The sequence below is a fragment of the Phyllopteryx taeniolatus genome, chromosome 1 (genome assembly GCF_024500385.1).
Source record: "Phyllopteryx taeniolatus isolate TA_2022b chromosome 1, UOR_Ptae_1.2, whole genome shotgun sequence".
Taxonomy (NCBI): domain Eukaryota; kingdom Metazoa; phylum Chordata; class Actinopteri; order Syngnathiformes; family Syngnathidae; genus Phyllopteryx; species Phyllopteryx taeniolatus.
In genome coordinates, this window is record NC_084502.1 from 14366384 (window position 1) to 14389521 (window position 23138).

Genomic DNA, 23138 nt, shown 5'->3' on the forward strand with positions numbered 1-23138 from the left:
GCTTTCTGCTTGGCGTTCTCCCATAAGCCCCATTCTTGTTTCATGTTTTACGTATGGTCGATTTGTCAACAGAGATATTGGCATTTTCCAGTGTTTTCTGTAAATCTCCAGTTCTTTTTTTTTTTTTCCAGCATTAAGCCACACCTCCAATCTTGTCTCATGGACTCTGGAATCCAGGTTGGCTCACACCTGACTCTGATCAGCTCTTGGACAATCCATAGAGGTTCCCTTTTTATTCATATCCAATAGATGATATTTGTATATAATCTACACTATTGTTTGTCTTAAGTTTTTTGCTCAATGTCTATATGGAATTGTTTCACATTTCCACCTTTTTTAAGAAAACTGTCCATAACTCTCACAAAAGTAGTTTATTGTGCCTCTTACTGTTTATATGGCTTTTCTTTGTATAACAAGAGTTGACATAAACAATGGGTACACAACACATTGGCCATGTTGAAAAAGTAGAACGATGAAAACAGCATCATCTCAAATGTTCCGTCTCCATCAACATTACATTAACATGGTAACAGCCCAGCAGAGAGTCATCACACAAAGACACTTTAGTGTGTGACAGCACCGTAACAGCGGACATCCTATGGCTGAAAACACGCTCACGCACAGTTAGCCCAAAGTCATTCAGAGCCTGGCTACGTTTTGAGTGAATTTGAAAGGGAATTGTTATTTGGTGAATGGTGAATCTTCATTTTCATGAGCCTGATTTTAACAGACACATGTGAGGAAACAATATTTTGCACCATCATAAAGGATACAGATAACAGTGATTCTCAAATTGGGCTCCCTCCAGTGGCATGCAAAAGAATCACTGCCTGAGTACAGTTCAGTTGTATTTAACTTTCCACCTCAATACGTTTGCATTCATTTCATGAACTATTTGTTTTCAAACATTTACTTAGGTGCAATTTGAATTCAACTTTTATGTGCAATGCATTTTAATCAAATCTTTTTTGTTTTTTTTCTGATATCTGAGTGGAGTGTCAATGTTCAAACAGTGTATATTGTTACAGTGGCTTCCAAAGTTAGTATTTGAAAGTATCTTTTTAAGGTGGCACTTGGTGTAAAATGTTTGAGTTACCACTGATCTAGAACATTTGGCATGCATAGAAAGAGAAAGGAAAATTCAACACATTCTTAAGTCATTTCCAGCTAAATATACACATTCAACAAATACAAATTCACGTTAACTCAATTTGGCTTGGGTATGAATCATTTTGGGCTTAACTGTGTACACGCACGCACGCACGCACTTGCACACAACTGAAAATGAGGAGACCTGCCCACATTCATGTTATTGGCCCTCTCGTCGCTACAGTTTATATTGCTTGAAAGAGAAGACAAGTAAAATTCTGTATTTCAGCTGCTTTTCCCACGACTGCTTGCCAAATGAGAGATTTTGGCAACATAGAAATATAGAAATGATACAGAAGAACACATATTCCTACACATTGAAAAGAGAAGTGAGGATATACACAAGAAATGATGCTATAACGATGGCTTTTTTTGGGGGGATGAGAAGGCAGCGTGTTGCATGGATGCCAGCCTGAGCGAAGGTCAGGCAAGGACGATGCTGGAAGCAAGTCACGCTGGCAACCGTGCTACCTGCTCAGACTTCTATGTCACCTTCTATGTACACGCAGAGGGGGTCGAGCTAATCAAAACGGGGTCAAGGATACACATAAATATTGCCTGTTTCTAGTGCCTGCAAGCAGCTAGTGTTTGGTCCTCATCGAAAAGCCCTGAGTCTTATTCTAAAATATCTTCCAGAAGAATTTTCCTGCTTTCCACTTGCATACGTGTGTTCAATTGCTGCGCTGTTTTTGTTTGTTTATTTGTCCTCCGTGTGTGTATATATTTTCATTGACATCGTCGGAAAGAGCTCCGAGGTTGATTGTATTGCCGGTTGAACATGCCCATGCAATTGTCTTGTACAAAAGTGCTACATGTACGATCAAGTGTGAATCTGCAACAGCTGAAAGTGTGTGTGTGTGTGTGTGTGTGTACGAATTGTGGTTGGAAGACCTGCCAGTAGTCAAACTCCCCCGCACCTTAAAAATCGGAACTTTCCCAAACTTTGGCACGACATTGAATTCAAAAGCGGCGGCCCGAACGAGCTGAGCAAAAGAGAATGCTCCCAATTTCTCTGACAACAGAGATGTGATTATTCACTGCAACGTGACAACAGTCCTCATTGTTTGATTATCACTGTCACCCACAGTGAAGTCCCCTCCCCACTGCCAATAAAAAAACAAACAAACTGTTGAAGTGTTACGGAAGACCCAGTCTGCATTCTGCTTTCCGTCTGAATATCGCCTCAGAAAAGCTCTTCAAAATAAACAAGGAAGTCATATAAAACCAGAATAACACAGACAAAACTACAATGGTAAATATATATATATATATATATATATATATATATATATATATATATATATATGCATGAACTTTCATAAATTGAGAAAATAAAATAAAAAACAATAACAATATTGATAACCACAAAAAAAAGATTAACATAATGTGATTTGGTTTTGCCTTGTACTCTTGTTTGTTATGACAAATGTGCTTTGTCCTCTTCAGATAGGAACACCAATAGTGGAGACATGAGAGCTTGGCTTCTTTTTGTCATGTAACATTCCCCTTTGCCTTGACAGGAGTTTGTGTGTGTGTGTGTGTGTGTGTCTGTTTTATTGTCGTCTCTCCTTTGCTTGATGTGTCTGGAGTTCATTTGTCATGGAGCATGTGGGCCACAGTTTAATGCTTCTGAACTCATAAGGCTCCGCTGTGGAGGACACCAGGATGTGAGGGAGGGGGAGCGCAGGAGGGGGAGAAGGCCAGCTTTTTATCGAGGTGCGAGATGGAGTGAGGTTATCTATGTGTGTGTGTTGTGTGTGTGTGTGTGTGTGTGTCATCAATCAGTGCATGTGTATGAAATGGGCTGTTCACTGAGCCCTCCCTACAAGGCCTTTCCTGTTGCCGTCTAAATCTATGGCATCCACAACCCCCCACTGCTCCCCATCGCTTTCCGAGCCCCTGTCTCTCTCTTCATCGCCCACGTCGTCATCGTCGTCGTCCTCCTCTTCCTCCTCCGGCGACGGCTCGCTGCCGTTCTCCGTGGCCCAGCTGTCGTCCTCGTCCTCGGCCTCCTGCTTCAGCACGAGGGTGGGGGGCGGAGGTGGCTGCGGGGGCGGGGGCGGGGGCGGGGGTGGCGGCGGGCTGTCGTTGCGCTCTGTTTGGTCCTCGAAAGCCTCCGGGTTCTCCAGCATCTCCCTGATCAGAGGAGGCATCGGGCCGGGGATTTCCATCTTCAGAGTGATGGCTCTCTCGGCACCTAAAAAAGATGTATATATGTATTTATATAATATATGTGCTTAGTCATCGCATATTGTACTTCGACACGGATACGCTTCATCATGTAGTGCAGTTCAGTTCCGCTTTTAAAGGGTAAACCTTGATCTAGCTTCTGTTGGGAGACGATTGACAATTAGTGTAGTTTCAATGTTTTAAATAACTTTTTAATGGGGCAGCACGGTGTCCCACTGGTTAGCACATCTGCCGTACTGCGATCGGAGGTTCCGGCCATCCTGTATGCTCGGGTTTTCTAGCTTCCTTCCACATTCCAAAAACATATATGTTAGATTAATAGAAGACGAAGTTATCTTTAGGTGTGAATATGAGTGTCTAAAGGTGCCTTGGCATTGGCTGGCGACCAGTCCACGGTGTACTGTACTCTTGCCCAAACGCAGCTGTGATAGGCTTCGGCCATATAAAGAAATGATGAATGGATTAGATGGAAGAGATTGGAGAATCTCCCTCTCAATGTTCTGAACTACTATTCTGATCCCATATGATGACATAACAGACTGCATGTAGCTGAGGCAAACAGCATCTGTTTTCTTAGACGGTAGTGCAATTCTAGGCAGTAAAAGCAGTCCAAACAATCCACTGTTTATTATCCCTCGGGCTGAGTCTGGGATGTGCAACTCGTCAACAAAAGTTCAGCTACATCTCAATAAATTAGAATAGGGTAGGAATGACCATTCATTTCAGTACTCATAACATTATATACAGTAAATTAAACACTTTTAAACAAATATTAAATTCGACAAATACTTTTCAGAGAGCACATTTCTGCCTAATTTCTATATTAAAAATCACTTTCATCGTTTCTTGATTGTTATGTAATATCCTAGTTTCTAGATATCGTACATTTTGGGTTTTTGTTTACTGTAAACTATAACCACCAAAATTATACAGATTAACACTCTGATCGTGTGTAGTGCATCTCTATAATATGACTATTATATATCATTTTCTTAATTGAACTACCTAACTAAATCAAGCTTTTGATACGATTCTATTTTGTAGAGATGCACCTGTTTGAAGAATATGGCACAGTAAGCAAAAGACAAGTATGAGGACATACAAGCCATTTTCATGGTGGCTCTTAATGTAGATCATCACGTTGTCCTCTAGGTGTCACTTTTGTCTTTGGGCTCACATCTTTATGAAAGGACCTTTAATTAGTGAGCAGGTTTTGCATGAAGGCGGTCCGGTGGAAGGCTGGTTAGCACACCAGCCTCACAGTTCTGAGGACCCAGGGTTCATAACCGGCCTCGCGCTGTGTGGAGTTTGCATGGGCGTGGGCTTTCTCCGGGTACTCTGGTTTCCTCCCACATCCCCAAAACATGCATTGAAGGTTAATTGAAGACTCTGAATTGCCCGTAGGTGTGAATGTGAGGATAAGCGGTAGAGAAAGTGGATGGATGGATGAGGTTTTGCAAGTGGAAGCAGCATCAACACTTTGGGGATTGCTTGCTACACTCCACTAAGTCAAGCATGCTCTTTGTATTGGTGACTGTTGTATTATGAATACTGGTTTTGGGCTCTTACGTGAAATAAGCAGTAAGCAATACTATATAAGTTAACTGTTAAATTAACCACGACAATGCTGAACCACCTTATAGGTAGCATGCCTACTGCTGTCTGTACTGTTAACAGAAGGGTGTCAAAAAGTGGTATGGCACAGATTGTTTGTTTTCATTATTGTCATCACCATTAGAGAATATCTATCTAAATACAAGTTGTCTTTACCCTTGGTGCTGATGCCCCTGAGGTCCGTAATTTTCATAAGCATTCGGGGGAACATGTGGGGCTTGTTGGGGCGACGACGGCGGGCGTAAATCTTTAGAGCCTCGAGTAGAGGCTCTTGCAGTTTATCCACTTTCTGGGGCTCCTCCAGATCCATACGATCTGATGAAAAGTGCAGAGAGAACCCATTATTTATTTATTTATTATTATTATTTTTTGAACCTTACATGTAGTCAATAATAAAATACACACAAATTCCCTTGATCGAACAGCGGCAATGACAAATTAGGCTGCAATACCTCCACAGATGAGGCAGATGGCACTGAGGAGGCCAGTTTCGGTGTCGTCCATCTCCAGGGGTAAAAGCTGGCCGGCAAAGGCGAACACCAAGTCTGTCAGCGGTCCAAAACCGGCATTGTGCATCTGAGTCCTGTTCAGAGTCAGGCCGTCAGAGAAGGTCATTGTGTCCTGTTCTGGAGTGTAGCGTGTGCAGATCCTCAGCATCTGTGGGGGTTGGAGAGGGGGGGGGATAACTTGTTGGTTATCATTATTTGATTTCAATGAAAAATGGCCAGGAGATAAAACTGACATGCTATTGGTGCATAACTGATCTCATAGCCAATACACAGCAAGGTCAATACAGAAGAGGTGAATCCTCTTGCACTACCAACCATGTCCAACAGATGCCACTATTTCTTTATATCAGAACGAGCGATTGGTTGTCATTTCATTAATAAGTCAATTACATGAAAGGAAAAAAGTTACTCACCAGAATGTCCAGGCAAGCAGACTTGAGAAGTGTGATCTGGTCAGCGATAGTGAGGGTGGTGAACCCTGGCAGCCGTTTAGCGAATTCCACGATCTTGATGATGCATTTGGTGGACAGCTCGCTGAACTTGTCCCATAGACCCAGATCAAGCTGAACGCGGTGGTCTGAGCTGGAGTTCTGAACACACACACACACACACACACACACACAAAAGCACAGACGAATCAGCGTGCTGCCTGCGGAGGCGGCGGACAACCGTGTTTGCATTGAACGTGTTTTTCCGAGCTCTCACAATGCATTTACATTTTACATCCATCACAGAGGTGAAATCTATTTACATGTTGCATCAATCATTGGGAGGTCTCACAGATGGCTAAATGGGGAACTGAATTAATTAAGCCACCATGACATTGGGAAAGCTACGGTGAATTTATGTCTATGCAACTTGGGAACTGTCAGTGACGCTCGAGTGTTAGCACACACTGGAAGTGAAAAAAATAAAAGAAAGAAAGAAAGAAATGGAAAAAAAAAAAAAAGGGAAGGTAGGGGAGACATTAGTGTGTGACTTACGGTGGTGTATTTGCCTAGTTGGCAAAGTGACGGGAAGGTTTCTTGATGAGCTTTGCTGACTTTATTGACCAACTCCTCGAGCTCTCCACTGAGCTCGTAGCTCTCTGGGAGCACCACCTCCTCCTTCACATCCTTCTTTTTCTTGTTTCTGTCATTGCGTACCGCTAAATGAAAACAACAACAACAACATAAAAAAGGAATTTCCCTTGTGCAAGCAGCAAAGAGAATGTTCTCTCGTGATCACATGTGACAAGACTCACGCTCTGTGTTGTTTTTTACCAGCGTCACGACTACGGAAACCAGAACACACTAACAACTGAGGTTGCCCTTAACAGTATTAACATATTTCCTTTAGCGCAGCTTGGACGCTGGCTATCTCTATTTTATCGCCACTCTCTTCCTTGTCCATCTCTCTATCAATTTGATAGGCCAGTCTACTCTCTCCCTCCTCCCATTCTTTCCTTCCTTTCAGGATATCCAGTAATAGCAGAGGCACAATGTGATCCCGGTCTTAACGTACATCCCACACAAAACATTACACCCGCGTGCGTGTCCCAAACTGCCATTTGCGCCCGGACATCCACCCGACTTTTAAAAAGGGCAGAAGTGCGCATCTTTCTTTGTGCAAACAGTGTGAATTCTGCCACCACGATGGCGAATGTAAAGGTTTTCTGCTGGCAAGCGGACTTGGTGTGTTCTCGTCAAAGGAAGCAGTCATATGACTACTCGAGTCACATTGACAATGAAAACAATTTGAGTGGTGCTCCCATGACTCCTACATTGCAGGGCGGCACGGCAACCAGTCGCACGCACAGTGGGAGCTCTTCAATCGTTAGCGTTGACTTTGGTTTGTCAGCGAGACTTCCGCCATGGGTGCTGTCACATGACTCTCTTTCATCAATCCAACGGATCGACGGGTGGCGTTTGACTCCGTTTGACCAATCAAATGGAGCCAGGCAGTCACACGATCGCACACAAAGTGTTTTCGAAGTGAAAATGTTTTGTGAAGGTGGTAACAACAGAGAAAAGAACAATCCCTGCCTGTTGAGCATATTTGCTGTGTCATGAGTGCACACAAAGGAAGTTAATTCGAGACAATTTCTTGTGGCAGAATGTGCCTTAATTTGTTCACGATTAAATTTATTATTGTTTCAGTCACAGTGACATTATTGGGCAATATGTTCATTTGCACATTCCCCTTCTATATATATATTTTTTTTCTTTCTGGGTGACATTCGTGCTTTGATTTAAGCAGTACTTGAATAGTCTTTGGAATACTACTTTTTACTTGAGTCATATTATTCTAAAGTAACAGTACTCTTACTTGAGCACAGTTTGTGGCAACTCTCCCCACCACTGGAAGTCTGTGAGTCTGCGTGTGAGTGTCTGGCCGTGAGCTGTGGCTGACAGCAGCTCCTACGGGAGTGTGCTTATTGTGTTTAGGTTTAACTGTTCACCCCTGCATCTGCGACTGTGGTTCTCCTTTCCCACACGCGAGGGAAACAATAAGTAAAGCTACTGTAAAAAAGCGATCGCGATACGGCAGAACGCGAACGATGAGTCAAACTCCTGATCTGTTCGTGAGTTTGTATCTACCAAGTGGAGTTGTAGCACTCACCTTCCTTGGACATGCCGACCTCAAAACACTTCTGCAGCCTGCAGTACTGGCAGCGGTTGCGTGTGACCTTGTTAATCTGACAGTTCTTGTCTCGGTGGCAGGTGTACACCATGTTCTTCTGGATGCTGCGACGGAAGAAACCCTAAAGCGTCGGGAAAGAGCGAGATAAAAGGGGAGACGGCAAGAGAGACGGTCTCCATTATAGTCAAGCCATCAAATTATGTGACATTTAATTGCGAGCCACCCTTCCCTTTGAGACGATCTCTATTTTTAAACTTTGCAGTTCTATGCTCTTTCTTTCATCGCAATTTAATTTCCTCAGGTAACGGAAGCCAAAGCAATTTTCCAAATGCTCGGAGAACAGAGTAGTGTTACTACGGCGGGATCTTCTCACCTTGCAACCCTCACAGGAGCTGACCCCATAGTGATACCCTGAGGACTTGTCCTGGCACACAAAGCAGGGCTTGTAGACACGAGGTGGGGGAGGTGGAGATGGAGAACTGGGTACCATCTCCTCTGAGCTGGTGCTCTGGGTCTCCACCGCTGTAGAAGGGGGGGGGGGGGGGATGGAGAAAAAGAGCAGAGCACATGAGCATGTGATATGTCACAAATCGTTGTCCTACGGCAAATGGAGAGCTCGTATGAATACATGAAGCATGTCCACTGTTTAGAATTGCTTTCAAGGATGAAATGACAGCCACTGGCATTTATGTTCTCGGTGATTGATTTGTGAAGCCAGCAACATGCTGAGCGGTATATATATATATATATATTCGTTTTTTTTTAGTAGACTTTACACTGATCTGATCGGCTCAAAAAATGTGCACTTTATGTTGATCGGCTTTAATGTCGTAGTTCGCTGAATTACGCATTTACTACGTGTCGCCATCGTGTGTGAATTCAAAAACTAGTTGATTTTTAGCCTTGTCACGTGTCTTGTGTCTTGTCAAAAACATGTCGGCGGTGTGGGACGTTTTCGCGACGTCTCAGACACGAAACCCATTTGCAATCTGTGCAAAACTGAAGTACCACGCGGAGCAACGTCATCTAAATGCTTCAACAACACATTTGATCAGGCACCTGAAGAATGTACACAAGGAGGAGTATGCCGCATTCAAGCAACGCAGCATGGAAAAGGAAAAGCCAACAACCAAAAGGTTGCTGGTCGGCCCCAAAAATCCTGATTGTGTATAAAGCCTAATATATACAAATGAAGGGCCATAAAAATGGTACTAAACCCAAATCAATTAAATCAGCGTAAGCAGAGGGAGAAGCTGTAATGCCAAATCGAGTTTCATCTGGATCTGATCTAGATTGGAGATTTGACATCAATTTAAATTGAACATGTGTCAAAACTAAAGAGTTCCCAATAAAGTTTCACTAGATGCAATTCTAAGAGGTAGAAAAGGATCTATATTTTCAAATATTCTCCATCCAAAGGAACAAAAGGAAGGTAATATATTATATCCCGGCTTCATTTTACAAAGGGCACATTTTATAGTCTATGTGTGAAAGATTGGCATTATTATGTACAAATACTAGGCAGAGAGAGGAATAAAATGTGAATTGCATGCGGCAACCTCAATTTCCGAGAGCCAATTACAATCCTGCATGTGTGACCGCTTGACAGTTGAGACAAAACAGTTTTACCGTTTTTGCCGTTGACTGGCAGCTCAGCTCCTCTGATAAGGCCAGGTGACAGAGTGACTCAAAACTGGCTGCTCGTCATTCCACAGACTGACACTGGCTCATGAGAACATCTGACACACACGCACGCACGCACGGCTAATTGCATAGTGCGCATATTGTCCGTGCTAAAAGTTACACCAGCACCACAATTGTAACATCAGCAATGTGACCTCAAGTCACACACTGTATTTTGCTCTGCTATGTTTATTATTGGGAATTTTATACCAGTGGAGCAGATACAGGCCTGACATACATGCATCTTCATTCCCTTGACAACACATGCACCTCTTTCAACTTTCCCCATTAGTCACCCTTAAACTTCAACCCCCCCTTCAACTTGGTATCCCGCCACCCCCTGACACACAAACCCTATTTTTCTCTTGTTTCCTGGCCCTAAATTCCTCGGCGCAGCCCTGCCAGGTTTTAATAGAGGCCTCGGCTCGTAAGGCAGCCTATAAAGCTTGGCTGGAGGCCCCGGCCGGGCTGGCCTTCACTTTATTGGGACTCGGTCACCTTGGGCAGCTATTCACACTCACGCCAGCTGAAGCTCCCTGCCCGTAAAAAAATAAAAACAGGGAGGCTCTAAAATTTGAACTTTTACAACACCCACCTCACCCCGGTGCCCTCAATGGAAAGCACAGAGGGCTAGCCTAAACTTAACCTACAACCCCTCCCCCCTGCCCCTTCTTCCCCTCTCTCACACCCAGGGCTGCCGCGAAAACCACCAGCTTGGCTTTTTACAAGGGAGGGGAGACTTCAAAAAGAAGAAAGAAGGACATAAATGGAGGAATTTGATTGGGAAGAGAGAAAGGGGAAGAGGAGGAAAGGGGGAGGAGAGGACACAGTGAAGGAAAGTCTTGTTCAAGACCAAACTGACCATTAGTACCACTTGTGTTGTGGCCAATGACAAGCTCATTGATGACGCTAACAGAAATATGTCAGAGATGTTTCATCTTGTCGGCTGCTTCTCAAACATCTGTTATCCATATAAATGTGAGTGTTCAAATTTAACTTGTAGGAATCCGCTGGTAATTGTATCCCTCAAAGCCTGACTTTGCTGGAAGTCAAAATATTTGCCATTATTTTTTTCCAAATTTTCAAAAGTTGGCGGCGCCCTACGACAGTCCTCATTTCTTCTTGGCCGGAATGTCAGAAAGCGGGGGGTCGACGGGAGCGCAGCAACCTTGTGAACGTGACATGAACCTCTGTGTTTATGCAATAATAACGGAAGCAAATGAGGCTCCTGTATGAGTGCTGACAAGAGTGTAGAAAAAGGACCGATAAATGTGCTGTAACACACACCGGGTGACATCATCAAACGTGAGCCGAATACAAGCCATCCTGAAGAGCGTTTTTGGACGGCAAACCACAAAAGTTTGAAGATGGCTCCTCCGAAGTTTAGAACTCTTGGACTTGCTTTGCTGACCTCATTCAGTTTGCTCCGGTCAATTCACCCAAAACCACTTAGCCCAAGGCGCCATAGTAAGAGGACCCATTCAGGCAGCTGCCGTGAGCCCCTTTCCCCGGTCTCCTCAACTCAGCTCATCACTGTTTAGAAAACAAAGCCCTGTGAAATGAGAGGCCCTCCTTATCAGCGCTCCGAGGCCTAGGGCACCATTTGCATGACAATCCACCCGCAGAGCCCTGTGAGCTGATGATGGACGGATGAGATGAGAGGGTGAGAGGTGTAGGATAGGTGGGTGGCTTCTGTTGTTTGGGAAGGGAACGGGAGAAGGGGGGGGGGGGGGGGGGGGGGCAAGAACGTGGGCTCGTTGACTTATCAGTGGCCACTGTTGGTTTCCTGCCAGGAATCAACTTGCTAATCCTTTCTCTCATTGCGGCCCAGCTGCAGCGCCCAGGCTTAATGCATACACGCACAACCTGATCCTATTCAGTGGCTACAAACACCAGGAACAAACCAACACCAAACAACAATCCACCTGGGCTCCATTGCACTTATGTCCTCAAGATTGGGTGGGAATGAGTGGAATCATTAGCCTCATTAAGAGGGAATATTAACAGACAGAAATAGCATTTTATCTGGAGGTGACCTAACGTAGGTCAATTATTTTAAATTCTGGGTCATGTCAGTTGATCTACTTTAGGCTAGACATATATAACATAACAGCAGAGGGGGGAAAGGCAGCGAGGAGGAAGAGAAGCATGTGGAGTTTCTGGTAACACGAAAGGCGCCTGTTGTTCACTAAACTGGAAATGGGAGTGTTTCTTATGAATGTGAGCAAAGGCGTGACTATGCGGCTCGTGCTCGGTGTTGCAACAGCCTGCTTTTAACTGTGCAGCATATGACCGTCTGGCAGCGTAACAAGTCCTCTTTCACAATAGGCCTGTAGATCTTGTCAACGTGACTTGTCCATAGGAGTGAATCTTCGATGGGATGTCGTTCCGTAAGTGCGACCGTGGCGTACCGCAGCGGTTGTACAGCGTGAGAACAATGTTCCATACATGTGTGTGAGCGATTGGCACGGTCCTGTTTGGAGGTGTTCCTCTCGCTCGTTAATGTGCACAGGGCACGCTCACAGCCGCCTCCACGTTTGATTTGTAAAGGGCAGCCAGTTCCTAACAGTGTACCAGTGCGCTCCGCTGTTCCCCATTAAAATGCCCTGTGTGTGAGGGGCTCATTATGTTCATGTTGCTGCAATTCGTGTGACTGCGAGCGTGGGCATGTGGAGCCTTTGTCTCCATCTTTACCTTCATTAAACAGCCTGCAAAGCTTTGCGTGTTCCTGATGCAATTTGCTGAGCAGTAAAATGGTGTGAGGTTTTGAGGCAGCGCGTGAGAGAGGAGCACAAATTAGGGCTTCTCTGCTCAAAGAGGGTTGTTTTACTGGGCAGGCAGAAGCGGCAGAAGGGGAACAGATTGAGCAGGAGGGGGATAAACAGTGTGTTAGAGGACTTGCTGCCACTTTTGTGGGTTCTCTTGCCTCTCTACCTCGGAAAGCAGATCTCCACCAAGAGCTGAGACTTCAAAAAAAAAAGAGGAAAAGAAAGTACCACACCCTTGCCGTAGTGCCACTTTCCTCTTTGTCTCTCTACCCACGTCTTCCTGCCATCCCTCTAAGGCCTCTGCTGCAAGGTCCCACACACAACACACTCATTTCCTTCCCCTTTTTCGGAACCAGTTTTTCCTGAGGATCTCCGTCACTGCTTTTGTGGCTACGTCTACGTCCCGCTTACATTTCCCACAGCTCACATCATTCTGCTGCCTCGCTCAAGCTCTGTTGCACATAGTTGAGTCACCTGCAAGCTTTCATGTGAGAAGTCTATCAAGAGTCCATTGTGTGACTTATACAAGGGCTCAGGCCCCACACAAGAGCCCACACAATGTAACCTGCCCACAATAGGGTAAGAAATGGTTTCTATATTGTCGTGCTACAGCCAAAAGTCGGGAGGGAGGAATGTGCGTGTTGACAAGGAGGAGGCGACGCTTTCATTAAAGGTGCTGTGTAGTAGACGAGGTTGTCAATGGTTGTCGGAAACCTCATTACCTGCGACACAGACTCACCTAAAGAGGCCCTGGCTAGCTGATTTGTGAAATCAGTCAAATATACTGGGCACCTTCCTAAGTGACAAAAAGACACTCGAAGATGGTCAGTAGTTGTGGAAAAACACACACACACACCAATCCAGGAATTCACACCAGTCTGTTAGAATCAGCAGAAAGCCATGAAACGAGAGAGACAGGCATGTGAATGCATGATGAAAACATATAATCTGAGAACATATTTAGTAAAACATTGTAGTGTTTGCTCACAGGTGCCACAGTGGCTGCAGAGGAAATCTTGGGACTGTTGAGTACGACATGGCCTCCAAACACACACACACGCTCCCCTGATAAAAGTGCACACACAGGCAGAGCAGTGGAAGAAAAAGGCAGCAGGTGGGAAAAGACACTATCCCCTGGGCACATTTCGTTAGCCTAATAGTAAAGTTGCCTAAGACGAGCACATGGGTATTTCTTTTATTGATATTGCAACACTTGTCAAAAACAACTTAGGCAATTAAGCTATGAGGCAAACCATTTTAAAAAGTGGAATTATCCTTGCAGTCAGCTGGTGCTCTCAAAACACCCCTTCTTCTTCTTTACAGCACCTCATAAAAGAGCCTTTTGATATTTTCTTGATGGAGTCAGCCAAGCCGACATTTGGCAACAAGCATCCCCTTTTCCTGCAACACACAACGCTGTCAAACACAGACATAAGTTGGCTTCAAACGCCAAACCGTCTGTCCCCAGTGAACCCAGTAAAAAGGTTTCCTTCAAACGTCCTTGCACAAAACCAGAGGAAGGAGCCATCTAAATCAAAAAACAAGGTGGGGGGGGGGGGGGGAGGATTTAGAGGAAATATCATTCAAATCAAAGGATTTGACACACTAGATTTTCATGGCAAACAGGCAAAAGAAAACAGTCAAGTGCAGTTGTGTGGAAAATATGTGCCCTCTCATCCCTGTGGTGAGCTCCAGCTGATTGTTCATCTGCCCACCAGAAGAGAGCGAAGCACAGCTTCACTTCAGTGACTGGAGAGTGAACCCGAACCTGGCAATATGGCTCAGCCTTGGGCCATTGATCATGTCAAGAACACAGGAACAAGTGACGGGCAGGCAAGGAAGCAGACAGCAAGCGGAGGAAGCAGACAAGGAGAGAAGAGAGTCATCGAGGTAAGCCCGCAGCCTTTGATCCTCGGGTTGTTTCTCGTCCTTACAGACTTCCTCTCACCATCTGTAGCCCTGGCTCTCACCTGTCTGTCTCTGGCAAGGTCTCCAACACTCATTCAATGGCTATTGCTTCCTCTCCACAACAATAGAAACCTACAAAAGTAGAAGTAGCACGGCCATGGCTGCAGCCTTGCTCTGTCAGAGGAAGTGAGGGGAGAGGAGGTCAATGTAAACAACAACAGTAGTACTCACTCCCACCCATTAGGGAAGCGCTGCAGACCAAAATGAGCAAATGCGAGCCTCAAACGGGACGAGACTAGAGCACGAGTCATTCCCAACCTGAAGGAACACGTGTGAGTTACCCCTCTCGTTTTGTCAAGGTTTTATGAAGACTCAACCATTTATATCAAACAAAATCACTGAGAAACTTCTTTTAAGTAATGAATCAATCAGGGGCTGGGCTTTAAACACTGAGACGTCTTTGAACAATTCTGTGCTTCCATCTCTGGAGACAGACCTTTTCAGTTCAACCAAGACAAGCAGAGTCCATAAAGGCATGCTTGAATGAGTTTGGAAGAATCTAACAGTCCTGACCTCAACCCCATCATTAGGATGAACTAAAAACAGATTAGGAGTCAGACTCTCTCCTTGTCCAATATAAGTGACATCTCATTTCCCAAATTCCCACAGGCACACTCCAAAACCTTCCCAGAAAGTCAGTCATTTGGACTCCAAGACGCTTTGTTTACCTCCATTTCCTGTGGCCCATTATTTTTCCCTCGTATAGTGCAGCTACCAATCTGGCTTTGACCATAATACCTGTAAAAGAAACATTTGAAGTCAAACTAAGCGCGAGAGGAAGAATGACAAGTGCGAGTGAGCGAGCAACCAACAAGCGACTGTGGCTTTCCGGTGCCTGAATGATTTGCCATCCGTGTCACTGTGGTGACTTCTGAAACGCAAACAGTCACAATGGGCACAAACTCACCTCAAACTGGTTTATAGACAAATTCTGTAACTGTGTGAGTTCATCTGAGAAGATGCCAACAGATTAACCAGCTGGGCTAAACTTGAAGCAACAACCTTCACTGTCATGTTTTTCCCCCCCCCCTTTTCTATCATAGTGGAACATTTTGCCATGTGGAGAATAGGCACAAAGAAAAGTTTAGTGTGTTACCCTTGAATGTCTCTAAAGGGAATAGGAAAATCCGCATCATTCCCATGTGTGGTGCGAGTGCAAGAACCAAGTATAAGGAAAAAGGACTGCACACTCAGAGAAGCTTGCCCATGAGAGTGTACCTTGCAGTCCTTCAGCATTCTTGAAGCAAGCATAAATCATCCCCGGCAGCGCCTCACTGCTTTGCTGGATGACTTCCTGTCTGTCAGTATAGCCGGCTGCTTCTCTCAGTGTTTTTTGGCATACATGCTCAAACTTGGGAGCGAGAGTTGACACATCCTGGCCTACAGACAGCAGGACTACAGTGAAGATAAGGTGTCTGTAGCCAGAGAGGAGCACCTACCTGCTCGTGAATGTGTCGTGTGCAACGTTGGAATGCGCTTCTTGTGTAAGACGTTCTGAGTCAGAAACCTGGTCAATGTCAGCTTTTGATGAGAGATTAGGAAAGATGTTGGGCAGCATTAAGTGAATTAATAAATACATGAACATTCAAAAGAGAGCGCCGCTGGGAAAGCAGCGGTGAAACGAAAGGAAATATAATATATCGCTGTGGCAGGGAAAAACTTATGTCCAAAGTAAATAAATACAAATCTGACTATAACAGAACCAGAGACTCAAATAAACATGGATGTTTCCACATCTGTGCACGAGGCTATTTGCAGAGTTCACAGTGAGGCAAAAAAATGTGTGGTCCTGGCTCAAAGATATGACAGTAGGTTGGGGAGAAATGTAAGATGTGAACGTGTTCTCTTGTTTCCTGCTTTGAGAAAAAAAAGTGTCTCCTTAGGGTGCCCATTCACAATAATCGTATCACAAAGTCTCAGCACAAATCAGCAGCTTGCAAACACCTTCGCCCTCACTCATACGTAAATAAACTAACCAATGCAAAAAAAAATACAAAGAAATGGATTTTGTTGGAGTTGCAGAATTTATCTTCTACCGAGTCGTCTTTTAAATCCTCCATCACCCTCCACTCATAAGCCTGGACAATAGTTGTACAACATCAGCCCCCCGCCACTCCCTGCCCAAAAACTGCTGCAAAAACACAGGCCATTCACACAGGGAGAACGCTCAAGCTCGTCTGGCTTCAGAGGCCCGTCTCGGCCTCAGCTTCTCATAAAAGTCAGCCCCTAGCAACGCTGGAGCCAAGGTGTCAGTCATTTACACGGTCATAACAGCGCTGCGCTCTTCTCACATGGCTTCAAGGTGACACGTGCATGCTCCTATATACACTGTACACACATCCACCTCAAAATGTTGCAGGCTCGCCGTTATAGATAAAGACGCAAATGCACCATCGCGTCTGCACACACACACACAAAGGCTGCCAATTGCCCACGCCTAAGAGCGAGGGATTCGGTTCTCAGTAAGCAGCAACAATAGCAGCAGCCAGATATGAAGTGTGCAAACTATTATGAAAAGTCCACATTTTGCACAATGCTGATATGCAAGGCTGTGGGCTCAGAAAGCTCACAGTTCCACGTTTTGGGAGCTTTTGCTCAGATGTTTCAGCCGAACAGGATTCTGCCTGTTTTTTAATAACATGGATAAGAAGGATTGCGATCCAGTGCGACGTGACGTATTCAGTCTCCGCACGGTTGAATTTTATTTACAGCCGTGTGACTGACGTTGCTGGAGGGGGCTATAAACTGCCATTAGGGCCGCGCCAGATTCCAACACGGGTCTGTGGAATCCAGCCTGGCACATTGACTGTCTCTGGATTAGACGCAGCAGTTTAGGTGCCCAAACGCCAGCCAAAACAGGCACGTAAACACTGCAGTCATTGACATATTGGAGTTTGCATATAGACGCCACACACGCAACCACACCATCACCGCCTGTCATTTGTCTGTAAGCAGAATGGCACATGAAAGAGGGCTTGTGGAGAAGGCAACAAGCAATTGAAAAGACTGAATCTGTTTATTTATAGGCAGCTTTGTATTATTTGTTGGTGGGATACTGCAAGTATGTATAAACTGAAAAAAACACTTCTTGTGAGCACTCTCTGGCCACAACATTAGGTACCCTCGAAAGGTGGACAACATAGAAACCTGCAGTTCTCCACCCCCTGGAACTGCAAGCATAATTGTGCATTGAAACGTATCTGTAAAGGAAGACATTTTGATAGAGCACTTGTATTGTTTCTCAATCGATTGTGCAGGTTTTACTTAAATAATATGAATAAGCTTGTGTGATGTAACACGGCACACGCAATTATAAAATGGTGCATATAATATTTACTTACACAGTAAAAAAAACAGCAGCAAGCATCATAAGATCTCTGCTGGCGCCAACCCATCGGTGTGTTTTGCTTAGTGTCAAATTGCAGAATAATTAAGGATCAGGACATGGAACATGTCACTCTAAACGACACCGAAGTTGTGGGAATGCTCTGGTTTACATTGCTCGTGTGCTTTGCTGCCGCATAATAGTTTACTGAAACAAGTGAGGGTCCGCCCCGCTCTCATATCAATTGCAACCCAATGACCTTGGAGCAGCTGACTACTTAACCCTTTTAACTTTGGCACATTCATTTGACATTATCTTGAAAGGATCAACGGGGTTTATGTATACAGCAGCGTGGACAAGTCCTCATGAGAACATGAAGCTTTGTAGCACAAGTCTTCTGAATGCGCTCCGCCATACATGCACCCCCACCCAATAACACCGCCACAAGAAAGATAGCACTATCTATCCAGCCCCCCCCACCCCCCCCAAGGCATTCTAATCTTTTAATTGAATCTTTTGTAATTATAATGAAATAACTGTGGCCTTCCATCAGGGGAAAATGATCAGGGCCAGAATGAACCTAGCGGTCAGAGCTAGCGCTTATTTTTCCAGCCATTTCTGTCAAGATTTACACGCATTTCAATCACCTTGTGTTTCAATGGAACTTTAACAAGGAGTTGTGTGCGCGTTTGTGTATGTGATCGCACACAAGTTGACAGATCTGTTTACCATCCCATCAGTTTCTAAAGCGCGTCGGTTGCATGCTTGAGACCCAAATAAATGAAAATTGGGAGCAAAGAGTGTGTTTTGGTGGGAGAGAAACATTTCCCCTTCTTGTGACCCTGGAGAACTGCTAAGCGTAATTGCCTCATTCTTCTAAGCAAATGAACATTGACAGAGAGGCAATTGGTCTGCTCAGGCTCCCTCAAATGGCTTCCCTGCCAGTTGACTAATTCAGTTCTCATTGACGTATGACTAAATCAGTGTCCATTATCTTTACGTGTAAGGCAGCTCAGATGTGGTAGCAGCCCCATGGCATAAGGCACTTAAGGGCATTACACAAGTCAAGCTGGTTGAAAGGGTCCCCTTTTCAGCGTGCTGACAAGGCTGCCACACATGGAGCAGAACTGACATTGGCCAGGCCGCAGCCCCTGACTAACCTCTGACATTGAGGTCTCCCTCTGGTGAACAAAAAAACAGGAAAACTGACCACACACTTAAATCCTCCGATTGTTTCTGGGCCGACAGCCAACAGTATTGACACTTATCACCGCCAGAGATTTACCACCGACACAAAAGGATGCACTTATTTTGTAGCAGGATTTAGAGAGGATACATGTTTTTAATAGCACTTTGCACACTTTGTGTCCCCCTCAAACGGCAACCATTTTCAAATGAAGTGCTCAGCTTTACTTTATTCCAACTGCTTTGACAAAATGACACTGACAATGTTTGACTGCGAATTAATTCTGCGATTCTTGACAAACCATGTGGTTATTTTGGTGTGTGGTATCACGAGCCAGGGAGGCAGGTTTTGTTTGTGCGGTGCAGCTGGACCGTCTAATGAGATATCAGCCTCAAACATCAATTCATCAGCCTCATTGATGAGTATAATGAGGAGCAACTGCTTTGGTAAAGAGAGGCATTATGGCTCCTCGTGTAGGGATAGGGCGGCCTTGTTTACAAAGGTTATTGGACTTGAAACAGTACACCACAGCAGGCTCCACTTTGCTCTGCTCTGCTAGACTCCACTCCCATACCCTCGGGGCAGCTTCTCAGGACGTTTTTTTTTTTTTTTTTTTTTTAACCTCTTTGATTTTCTGGAACAAAGCAGAAAAGAAAAATGTACTTCTGGAATCCAGGTCTATTTTTTAAGTGTGTACATGTGTGTGAATGAGTTTAAAGAGGGGGAGGGAGGAGGGGTTATAAATGCCTGATTGATTAAATAAACAAATCTCGTCTTGTTATCATCAGGACTCCCCTCACTAAGCAGAGCAGGCCGTGCTGGCTGGAGTCCCCCCCCCCGGCCTCGGCCTCCACTGACAGGGCATCTGTCTTCATTAAAGCTGAGCCAGTGTGCATGACAGCCACTGAAACCCTGGTGTCTTCACGATTAATGAAGACAGATGACCCAATGGCCCCCACCCCAACCCAACAACCCCAGGCAGTGAAAAGGAACAAAAAGCAGGAGAATGGCCAAACAGAAATAAATGAAAAATGATCAGAGGCCAATTTTGTTTACCCAACTGTCCCATCTCAAAGATTTGTTTCCACTGTCGCAACTTCCTTCATACTTCGCCCACCATATCATGCACGCATAGACACACATTCACTCCTTTTCTAATCTTCCATACTTTCTCAGACAGCAACAGGGCATGGAAATGGGCCACAGTTTTGCCTGTCCACAGCTGGGCTTGTTGTCCCAGTCGGAGGGACGAGATGAGACAACTAAGGGAAGAAACAAATCCCCCCGTGCGCATTCCGCATTTCTGATTTATTCATTCATTTGCCCGTTAAATAATTCATCTACTTATTAATTCATGGCTTCGTGTTAGACTCGAGAGGAATATCATTATCCGTCTAGTATTCCAAAGCGTAAACAAACCTTCGACCTTTTCAATGCTGCAGTGGACTACGTTCAACTTTTATCATCTGTAATATGGAAAAGGCTCCATTTGTCATTAACATTTCATGACAACCACACCAGAACCCTTTTTTTCTGGTGTCAAGCCCACATGACGAAATGTGGATTAAGGCCAGGCAAGCACCACAGACACACACACTCTGTTTCTCTCTCACATTCACACACACACACACACACACACTGAGCATATCATATCATAGCACAGAGTTTCGCTCAGATGACTGAGCAGCTCAAACCAGCTGTGGGCTGAGGGGTGTGGGAAGAGGAGGAGAGGAGACTGTCCCAGTCTCTTCCTGTGCTGCTCGGTAGCCCCTGACAGCAGCCCCCTTGGCCGAGCCCTGAGGGGTAAACAAGCCAGCTATGAAAGAAAGCGAACTAGGGAGTAAGTGTGTGAGTGTGTGTGCCAGAGAGGAAGAGTTGTGTCATGTGAGAAAGCAAGACAGGATGTCACTTACACTGAATGCTGGCACTGCCTGTCCAAGCGAAGGGGTCCAACCCCGCGAAGAAGGGGCTCGCCTTCCGCAGCACGCATGTGCCGCGGCTGGTGACATCATAGAGCTGGCGGGGGCCCATTCCCAACGCCTCCATGCAGTCGAACATGGCACCCCCCCCCCACCCCGCCCACCCCTAAGGAAAAATCTCTCTCTACAAGTCCTCAGTCTCTTTCGCCCCGCTGGCGCTGCTCACGTCAGCGGCTGCAACAAACTGCAGCAACAGCTAGCTGGAAATGCCGCCGTTCCTGTTCCTCGCTCGTCTCTCTCTGCCCGAGTTCCACTCTTCCCCTCTCAGCTGGAATGCAGATCTGGTTCCTGCCTGACTGACTGAGCGGCGCTGGACTGGGCTGGGCTGGGCTGAGCGTGACTCTCGTGTCTCCCCCTGCCTGTCCTGCTTGAGCTACTCCCCGTCTACTGTAACAGACCTAAATAACACCCTCTCGCAGCTCTCCCTGAGACCCAGACACTGCGGAGTGAACCAACTGCCTCTGTGTGACGCTCACAGAGGGGGGAGGAGAGAGAGCTAGAATGCCAGAGAGGGAGGGGAGGGCTGGAGAAGAGAATCGGGGGCCGGGCCAGCAGAGCCTGCACAGGAGGAAGAGCTGATCTGGTTAGAGGACAAAACTTTATTTCCATTCTTCTTTTGCCATATTGTGCCAGTTACTTTTGTGTTTTATATTCCAAGCCTCAAACAAAAACAAGCATTGCCTTCCCCTCGCTCCTCCCGCCGGGCTACATTGAAACCTGGTCTCCGTCCTGTTTTTTGTTTTTTTAATTGCACCTCCCCCAGTTGGCCCTGCAGTAAATATGAGCGCCCTCAACTACCTCTTCTGAACCTCCGTCTCCAATCATAACCATATTAAACTCCAACCACTACCGGGGTGTGCACGTGAGTGAGTGTGTGAGAAACAGAAAGAGAGAGCAAAGTTGGGGTGTGTTGGGGATTGGGTGGGAGGGGGGGGGGTGACATTGTGCTGTGGTTGAACCCAGAAACCAGATGCCAGGACAAGTCCCTCCCTCCCTCTCAGTTTTTCCGAGGGAACAGAGGATGGGCAGCTCTTTCGCTGGAAATGTTTTAACAGTGATGAATGAGAGTTGCCTTACTCAATCCCTGCAGTGCATTTACACAGACAAATAGCACTGTTACACAAACACACACAAACACACCATGTGCCGGACACACTTCTCACAGGTTCACTTGACCCTGCTCCAAATGCACATGTGATGGATTCATGAAGGTCAACTGATTTTTGAGAAGCCTTTTTTTCCCACTTGAGGCTTTATTGCACATTCGGTCTTCTCTCATTCATTTCCATTTAGCTAAAACAATTACATTTAAACAGCGCAGCCGTGCCCTTGCGGGGCTAATTCGTCAAAAGCAAATCAATAGGCGCTCCGCTGACCATAAATAAGACCAGTCCTAACTGTTGCACAGCAGACAGATAGACTCTGGCGGTGCTAAAACAAACAGCCTTATAGAATGGGAGATATATGATAATACAATGGCTTCAGTCTGTGAGCTCCTCACATTCATCTCCCCCTGTCAGATCAGAACAAGTGGTACAGCCCAGCAGGCAAAAAAGACACAATTTCCTGTCAATCTGTGCTGCTGGCTAGGCTCTCCATAAACACCCAGTGTATTCTGTCCCCTTCTCTTCCTCCTCCTCTGTCTAACACTTCACTCCTTTTCCTGTTTCATGAAAGAAAATCCACTTTCACATCTTGAACAATTTCGATTGAATGGCCCGTTGACTTGAAACTTTTCCTCCACGTTGAGCGCCTATCTTTTTCCAGGTCACGTCAACATCACGTAGTGTACACACACACACACACACGCACACGCACAGCAGGTCACGCGTTCTTTGTTGCAACAAACATCAGTAAACATCAGTAGTTTTTATGTGGTTCCTCATAGAGTTGTCAGGCCATAAAGTGGAAGCTTTATGACAGCAACAATAGTACAAAAAGGTTAGATAACAAACCGTTATCAAGGATGCCTCTGCTGGCAGTTTGTTATCAAACTGTTTCTTTCTTTGGTTCTCTCCGCACAACAATTGGTCCTGCTTCTGGGTGCGTTTCAGATTAAATAATCACAACTACGAGCTACATATTTATGATTCATAAGCTTTGCTTTCACACACATATTTCATCTCCTTCTTGCCTTTTTTCCAA

General features: G+C 45.4%; 1 protein-coding gene across 2 annotated transcripts in view; it reads right to left on the bottom strand.

Annotated features, from left to right (window-relative positions):
• Nucleotides 1-356: 356 nt before the first annotated feature.
• The window catches only part of rarga (retinoic acid receptor gamma a), a 50175-nt gene continuing 27393 nt past the window's right edge, over nucleotides 357-23138 (bottom strand). The window contains exons 1-8 of one of the 2 annotated variants that reach the window (XM_061774158.1): nucleotides 20928-21473; nucleotides 8458-8606; nucleotides 8064-8205; nucleotides 6446-6609; nucleotides 5876-6052; nucleotides 5406-5610; nucleotides 5110-5268; nucleotides 357-3346 (exon numbers count right to left, since the gene is read on the bottom strand). In XM_061774158.1, the coding sequence (XP_061630142.1) occupies nucleotides 2958-3346; nucleotides 5110-5268; nucleotides 5406-5610; nucleotides 5876-6052; nucleotides 6446-6609; nucleotides 8064-8205; nucleotides 8458-8606; nucleotides 20928-21072 (1530 nt within the window). In that variant the 5' untranslated portion in view covers nucleotides 21073-21473 and the 3' untranslated portion in view covers nucleotides 357-2957. Of the gene's footprint in view, nucleotides 3347-5109; nucleotides 5269-5405; nucleotides 5611-5875; nucleotides 6053-6445; nucleotides 6610-8063; nucleotides 8206-8457; nucleotides 8607-20927; nucleotides 21474-23138 lie in introns of those variants that run through there. The other variant, XM_061774147.1, reaches the window with a different exon arrangement.